This window comes from Phytophthora infestans, genomic scaffold, assembly GCF_000142945.1.
Source record: "Phytophthora infestans T30-4 supercont1.6 genomic scaffold, whole genome shotgun sequence".
In the NCBI taxonomy this organism is placed as follows: domain Eukaryota; phylum Oomycota; class Peronosporomycetes; order Peronosporales; family Peronosporaceae; genus Phytophthora; species Phytophthora infestans.
In genome coordinates, this window is record NW_003303753.1 from 1375962 (window position 1) to 1383804 (window position 7843).

Sequence of the window (7843 nt, forward strand, 5' to 3'; positions counted from 1 at the left end):
ATGTCCGGCAAGCACGAGTTCTGCCCAGGAGAGAAGCGGGTGATTGTGAACAGCTACGAGTATTTCAAAAGCCAGAAGGAACAAGGCCTCTTCAAAGGCATCAGGACACGCCAACTGGTCTCTGATTGCCTTGGTCGTGCTCCCAATACCGTTGACTCCGTGGTTAATGAGAAAAAGAATAACTCAGACACTTATTTTGAGGTATATTAATTATAACTGATATTGTAACATTTACTTTTCAAACTAATATTTGTACAAAGCCCAGAAGGAACTAGAACAGTAGATGATAAAAACAAAACAAAATCCATGTATAATACCTTTATAATTTGTTCTACCATCCTGCTGGCAGAATTGAATGTTAAATTGACAAGGGCAATCTGCGACCGGGCGATGTGTCATCTTCCTTTTTGACATATGATTTTAATTCTAGACCAATCATATCTGTGGATTTGGCGCGCCTTTCTCCCGTGTTCTGAGAGGGCATTTTTAAACGACTGTAGCTCCAAAACGGCTAAGAATTGGCTAAAATTTACCACAAAATCGAAATCTAAACGCATGATTGCACCCTATATCTAAATGTCGATATATGTTTTCCTAAATGCAGACCTCTTATGCCTTTCTAGATTCTGGACCAATGTCGCCTATCATACTGTGGTTCTCTTAATACGAAGTCAGTGGCTACGAATATGCTTACAGCTCGAACTCCTCCTCGTGGACGTCGAAGTTGCCGCCACCGAGGGCGTACACGGCCTCATTTGTCGCCGCCTTGAGCGTCGGAGGACCAGACACCATAACGCCAACGGCAGGCAGCAAACTCGACGAGCTGTCGTCCATTTTGTGGACTGCTAGCGTCTGTTGCAGCAGCGATTGCATGTTCGGCCGCTCGCCCACTACAACGTTAAGGTGGTTAATAAGGTCACCGACCGAGTGAACGTCGCCTCCAAACGCAGCAAAGTTCGTTAGTGGAGTCTCAGCCAACACAGGCGTCTGTTCCGTTGTCGCGCCGTTACGGCGAAACATGACGTACTCGTAGTATACGAAGGCGTACACTACGATGATCGTAAGGCAGAACATTGCAAGCTCAAAGGCGCGCTCGAGCGGCCACAGCTCGAAGTGGTTGGCTCCCTGAATAACACCATTTCCCCATCGAACAGCGAACACAACAGCGATAGCAACCACGTACAGCACTAAGTACATGACGAAACGCATCGTGTTGCTCGAACGCAAAGGCTCGTAGAAAGGGCGAGCGGCTCGACCAGTGGACTTGTTCGTTGCCGTGTCCATAATGTCCTTTGCAGGCGAAGTCTCCAGCTTCTGCGCAAGGTCGACCTCCGAGTAGGTGCCAGTTGCAAAGAGATGCGTGTGGAAGAGTTGCTCGTTCGGGTCCAATTCGCGAAGCTTAGCCAGCACGGGCGCGACAGTCTGGAACACACTGAGCTCACGGAACGCGAATATGAATGCGAAACGCTGGGTCCACCGGGCACCGTTGGCCGATAGTTTGGCAGCCAGGTCGTCCAGGATGGCCAGCACGGGAGTCACTCCGATACCACCGCCAATCAAGCACACGGTAGAGTAGTCTTCATACAGCTCCAACGATGCGCCGTAGAAGCCATCCACGTACATCTGTGGCGTGATGTTGTCATGGTTGCAATCCTTTGCATACTGTACCAGGTTCTTTGACCAGTCGCCAAGAGGCTTGACCAGCAGAACGACGTCCGTGGGACTCGTCTTCGGGGACGACGCGATGGTCAGCGCGTGCCACTCGAGCTTCGAGATCTTCGGTACGTTCAGATACAGAAAGTTGCCGACCTTGTAGTCGTAGGACGACGACGAAGGAGACGTTCCGGGAGCGGCACGCTTGACAACAATCCTGACCAACTCGTCGTCGCCTCCACCGATGACTGAGAATTCCTTGACGACGACGGGGGTCATGGCATTCCAGCTTGAAGCAGCTCGGCTAACGAACCACACACAACCCGAGGGCAGAATCCACCAGATGATCTGAGCCCAGTGCAAAATCGCGAAAAGCACAGCGATGACGAACAGCACCCAGTGCGTGATGTAGAACCACTCGTACGCCTTGCGACGGATGATGGGGAAGGAAGTTGGGACCAAGAGCACGAGAGCGAGAGTGGAGATGAATCCAAATACATTGAACCAGGCATAGTAGCCTCCGCCTGAGTTGTCTTGTGTGAAGTCGCAGCTCGTGCACGGGAGCTGGTTGACCTCCCACGTGCCCAACCGGACCCAGTTGACCCAGTAGCCGAGCATGTGCACCACAGCCGTAATGACGGTCATAAATCCGATCCAGCGGTGGAACTTGACGCCGTTAGCGTACGAGATGTTGAAGAACTCCATCCAGCCAGAGTTTCTTGTGACAGGAAGCAGTAGGAACGCCATGTTGTAGATGCACAGGTAGGCGGAACTGATACCGATGATATTCCAGTACTTGGAGGTGTTGAGCGTACCAGCTTTAGTTGCCGAGTCAACTCGACGGTCCCACTCGTACCACCAGCACAGAGCGTTGCCACCGAGCACGTAGACGACACCAAAGATCCATTCGCCAACCGAGAAACGGGAGACCCCAAGAACGGGGAACTTGGGCTTACGACGCATGAGCATTGCGAAGCGCCAGATTAACGTCGAGGTCAAGCGCCGAGCCGTGTTGATGTGGCGCAGGTACTCAATGAGCAAGACGCTGACGATGAATGGAAAGATGCAAAAGATAAAGAGAAAGGTGGGACGGATCATCTCGGTGTGGCCAGACTCGGTGATGTTGCGTCCGATACCCGTATCCAAGAGCAAGTGACTGTGGCCTTCACTCATGGCAGGCATGTCGGGGTAGCCGTTCCACCACTCCATCATGGTGTTCACCAAGTTCAGCTCGTATAGCGGCGCCCAGGTGGCGATGTTGCCGAAGATGAAGGTAGCGATGCCCAGCACGATGAAGAAGCGGACAACATGGACAGCAGGGGACTGCGCAGCATCCTGGACCGGAGGCTTGCTCCTCGGGCTGCCTGCATTGACCTCCGGAGTCTTGAGGGCGTTGTAGTCCGCCATGCTCGAGGTTGGCGAGACGAGGCGAGTTCAAGAATGACGTTAGTGAGAGCTATGTCGGCAGGCAAAAGTGCTGGTGGTCCACAGACAGCCACAAACTTACGAGACAAAGGCGACTTGGCTTGTCAACAATAGCAAGGATAGATGAAATGCCGACAGCCGCCGAGATTTGCATGCGTCGACATGTTGAAGCGATCCTTTCAACAATAATGTTCAAAACTAACAAAATTGTTGAATGTACACGACTTAGTACTAACAGTTAGTATTGTACTCGTCAATGAACGTTGGACCAGATTATTTTAACATGCCATTTGAAAAGGCGAAACTTCTCGAGCTGGCACCAAAATAGAACAAGGAGCCTACGTAAATGTTCCTTAGCATCTCGTGCATCTAGTGAGCTATTTGCGTCCTTACTAACATGTCTGAGCCAAGCACCTCGCAGCAAGAGCTGGCACCAGGCCAGAAGGATTACGTAGTACGGTGCTTAGACTTCATGTTCAAAGCTAAGGAAGATGGCCTCTTCAGAGGGCAGCGAACCCGGGACCTGGTTGCTGAGTGTCTACAGATAGCACACGGCACTGTTACGACTGTGACGAGCACCTACAGAGCCGACAACGAGACCAAGTTTGAGGTGCACATCAGCCATTTAGCGGTGCATGTTCCTTATCAGCTATTTAACGTTAACCTCTATTATTTTATATGTGAAATCAACGCGGAAGGAAGCGTGATTACGCCCCAGCAAAGCGATGGATAAGGTGCCTGTTTAAATAAAAAAATTGTTTTTTCCTTGCACTGTACTTTCTTGCGCAAATCCATGTGGTTTTGGGAATTGCCTAATCAAATGACCGCCTCAAAGGCAACCCGTTTCCCGTAAATCTGGGGCATCTGGAAAGAGTTTAGAAATAGTCTTGTAGCGCAAAAACGACTGCGAATCAGCTAATTCTGACCACCTTTTTTAAAATCTACGCCCGATTTTACCCCTTAAATCTAACTGTTGTCATAGGACTTGGGTTGCTGAATCTTTATAACAGATGGCTACCAAGGACTTGTAACGAGTACAATAGTAGTAAGTCGTGTACAGTACGTTCAACAAGTAGTATTAAGTCGTGTACATTCAACAAGTTTAACTAAGTTAGTAGTACTAAGCTACATGCACATGTAGTACTCAGTCTTAGTACTTCTAGCTCACTCTTATTACCAGTATGCTTCACCATCGACAGGTGAGAGCAGTGGTCAAACGAGAGCAGCGACAAGTTGTCGTCGACAACCTAGTACCAAAGCACGCGACTACTCCAATGCATCGGCGAATCAACGGGGTCACGACCGACCACCGAAGCAGAATTGAAGCAGTGGAAGAATCCGAGTTGTCCATGTCATACAGTACTGTACAGTACCGGTAGCGACCAAATTTGCCGTTCTGGTTCTGTTCAATGTGGCAAGTCAACGAAAATACCAAAAATTGAAAAACCCGTTCAGAAATATATTCCAGTGGAATAGAAGGTCGCGTTATTCCAAAAGGAATATCGATCGGTAATCTATCCCTGCGTTATTCCAGAAACTAAAGTTCTCTACTCACTCACCCGCGAGCTCGCTTTTTATTAATCGCTATGTATTCCATGAAACACTGTTTAGCTATTAGCTATTTCATGAACCAGTATTGCGACAATGGTACCGGCATACAGGCCGGATGCTGTATTACAGCATCCGGAAGTTTCAGCGAAGTCAACGAAAATACCGGTGCAGTACCTGTACCAGTTATGCTTCACTCACTTGCTGAGGTAGTTTTGAAAACGAGATGCCCTGTCAACAATTTGAGTGTATCCTCCCAAGTTGGGTCGGCGGAGTGCTTGAACACGTTGGAGCTTGATGAGCTGACCTCAAGTTACTTATGATTCGGATTGTCCTACGCCGCTCACTCTCCGTCCTACACAGTTGCGTGTCGACACTGTCAAGTTGAGCACGAGCTCCAAATTGGGGTCCAATGGCTCCACCTCCAGTGAAGTCCACTCCACGGCAATGACCATCTTCAGTTCAGTTACGTAGCAGCGGCTCCAGTACAGGAAAGCGCCTCAGCAGCTGCTCAGGGGACTCCGTCACAACGTATTCCTTGGCTACGTCCACACAAACGAGTCCGACGCGGCGCTTCGCCACCGCGGGGACACCACTCGAGCGGAAAAACGAGTCCAGGTTACCCAAGTCGCGAGTCAGCAGTTCCAAATTGTTCTCCGCACCAACTTCGACCGCATGACCAATGCCTGTGATCCAAAACTGACCGTCGTAGTATCGGATGTTTGCTGCAGAAAGATTCGCGTGAACAAGCCGAGCGCGCTGATACAGCCGACGCATAGCACGCAGAAGATCGGTGTAGGCGCTGCAGAGTTGAGTGTCGTTCAGTTTTGCGTCTGCCAGGGAAGGAGCGACATGGCCGTCTGAACCGACGAATTCCGTGACAAGTATGTGGTCGTGAAGGATGAGAGGCATCGGCATACGCGGACCGCGGCCAGCGTGTGCAAGCTTCTCTTCTGTTACGGTGACTGGCCTGTGTTTAAGTGCTGCGCCTGCACGACACAAATATTTATACTCACGCTCAGCCTGAATCTTTAGCTGTCGACGAATACTCTTCTTGACGTAGTCCAGGCCATATTTTCGGCCGGATGGGTCACGTTCAGAAGCTTTGGTGAAGTCTCCCTTGTTAGTCTTGAATATCTTCAGCGCTAGTCCTCGTTCCTGTCCTGTTGCCTTGTCCAGTCCTACGCTGTGGTACATGTTGGCTTCTCTTCCTGTGTATATACGCGTTCTCACTGCACTCAAAAGCTCTTTGCGCACCAATTTCTGCAGAACTCTCTGTGTGTCCTCGTCGAACATGCCTTCGTGCGCACCACCGCCGTTTCTGCCGAGGTCGATCCCCGCGATGACTGTTGAGCTTCGCCTGTCGGCGTATCAGTGAGTTGAACCCCTTCTCATCTTCAAATACGTCAGCATAATCGTCGTTTTCACCGTCGTAGTCCTGTCCTTCATACTCGTCGAGGGCTGTTGATTCCGCTTCGGGTGCCGGTTCCTTCTCCTCAAGGTCGTCGCCACTGTCTTTAACATGGAATGCGTCACTGTGATCAAGTGCCGCAAGTTTAACCCACTCTTCGTCCTGCAGTCTCAAGGACAATTCCTCGTCCATAATTTCCTGAAGGGTGGGACTAGACGATTGCTCACTTGATGCCGTTGCGAGCGCTGTCACTCGCCATGGGCAGGTTGTCGCCATTGTCTCGAGGTTGTGTGTGTGTGTTTTTTTTTGGTGGGACTGCGTTGTAGATGGCAAATTGGGAAGTGTGGATTGTTGGCGGAAAGAACGGAGTATCAGATTCTGAGAGTGATGGTCTCGGTGTTGCCTTTCAGAAGATTCGTCGCGACTTCGCTCCGGTTAAATACAGTACTGCACCCCGTTTTCGCGCCCTTGGGCCTTTGATAAACTTCCGGATGTGATGATCCTGAATCTAAATGAACTATAGTTCGACAGCTAAAATCTAATTTATTTGCAAATTCTATATGATCCACCCCCGCGAAAACGGGGTGCAGTACTGTACCAGAAATATGTTTTTTTAGAAACTACAGTATCAATACTTCTTCTTTGAAGTGGTATCCCAAATAGTGATACTTCTACATAGTTTAGAAGGCTCAAGTGGCATTCGAGCCCAAGTCATAAATACATGTACCTCTAGCCTCCATATTGTACTTAAGTGAGATGACAATTTCTATTATCAAAGAGATGCTTAACCTAGAGAATGTTCGTTTGGTGAGCTACGTCCGATTATATCCAGCAAAGACATGTGCTTCTTTTGGAAACTATTCAGTGGTTCGTCTACGACTACTGTACCGTCTCTTCTAGAGCTTTTCAGGTTTTTTGTGTGCAAGCGCGACCATCACGGCAAACTTATCGGTGGCGGTATCCTCCATTTCAGAACTTTCATAAGCACAAATAGTGGTTGTCAGAGTTGGATACGAGAGATCTCTGAGCGAATTCAAAGGGTTCCAACGCTGCCTAAATGTATCGGTTTGATTGACGGGACGCTTTTCCCTTTGCTGACCCGTCCACAAGACCATGGAGAAGACTACTTTTCCCGAAAAGCTGCCTACGCTATCAACGGGCTGGTTATTTGTGACGACTTGTGTCGTATTCGATACGAAAACATAGGATGGCCGGGCTGAAGCCACAATCGTGTCTGGAGAAACTGCAAAGCTGCGTTAAACCAAGACACGTATTTCCATGATGACTTGTACTTACTTGGCGACTCGGCGTACCGGTCGTCGCGGGTGATGGTATCAGCGTTCAAAACTTCGCAAGGCGGTCAGCTCGATATCAAAGAAACAGTTTTTAACAAGTGCTTGGCTGTCGTTCGTATTCGCGTGGAGCATTGTATCGGCATGCTTAAAGGCCTGCTACGAAGACTGCAGCGGGGCTGCCGTAGCTTTAGCGTCAGAGGAAGACGTTCGACTCAAAGAGTCACTAATACTAAGCTCCTTATCCAAAGGACACTTACAGCCCAAGACCAGGGCTCAAAGTTAATACCTTAACTTTTATGCTTCAAAACCAGAAGTGTCTTATTTATTATTATTGCGGCCAAGTCGCCTAGGGGTAAATGTATCTCTTTAACTATCTAGCATAGTTAAACCTAATCAAATGCATAACGTGTGGCTTTCAGCCAACGTACTGAGAGACCTTGTTAACTCTCCAACTTATGTACTGAGAGTTTGCTAACTCTCCGGGTACTTCGTACCCCTGTGTGTTCCATAC

General features: G+C 49.2%; 4 protein-coding genes across 4 annotated transcripts; 2 read left to right on the plus strand and 2 right to left on the minus strand.

The window, feature by feature from the left end:
• Positions 1 to 210, plus strand: PITG_04581 (uncharacterized protein; the record flags this gene model as incomplete). Its single annotated transcript, XM_002905294.1, has 1 exon — positions 1 to 210. One exon carries the CDS (start codon positions 1 to 3, stop codon positions 208 to 210), a length of 210 nt encoding a protein of 69 aa, XP_002905340.1.
• Positions 211 to 690: 480 nt separating this feature from the next.
• Positions 691 to 3077, minus strand: PITG_04582 (uncharacterized protein; the record flags this gene model as incomplete). The annotated part of the gene is made up of 1 exon (XM_002905295.1): positions 691 to 3077. The coding sequence occupies one exon, from the start codon at positions 3058 to 3060 to the stop codon at positions 691 to 693; it is 2370 nt and encodes a 789-aa protein (XP_002905341.1).
• Positions 3078 to 3475: 398 nt separating this feature from the next.
• On the plus strand, positions 3476 to 4109 carry PITG_04583 (uncharacterized protein; the record flags this gene model as incomplete). Its single annotated transcript, XM_002905296.1, has 2 exons — positions 3476 to 3709; positions 4089 to 4109. The coding sequence occupies 2 exons, from the start codon at positions 3476 to 3478 to the stop codon at positions 4107 to 4109; spliced, it is 255 nt and encodes an 84-aa protein (XP_002905342.1).
• A 540-nt stretch (positions 4110 to 4649) lies between these two features.
• On the minus strand, positions 4650 to 6313 carry PITG_04584 (uncharacterized protein; the record flags this gene model as incomplete). The annotated part of the gene is made up of 3 exons (XM_002905297.1): positions 4650 to 4833; positions 4862 to 5947; positions 6055 to 6313. The coding sequence occupies one exon, from the start codon at positions 5920 to 5922 to the stop codon at positions 5089 to 5091; it is 834 nt and encodes a 277-aa protein (XP_002905343.1).
• Positions 6314 to 7843: the final 1530 nt, after the last annotated feature.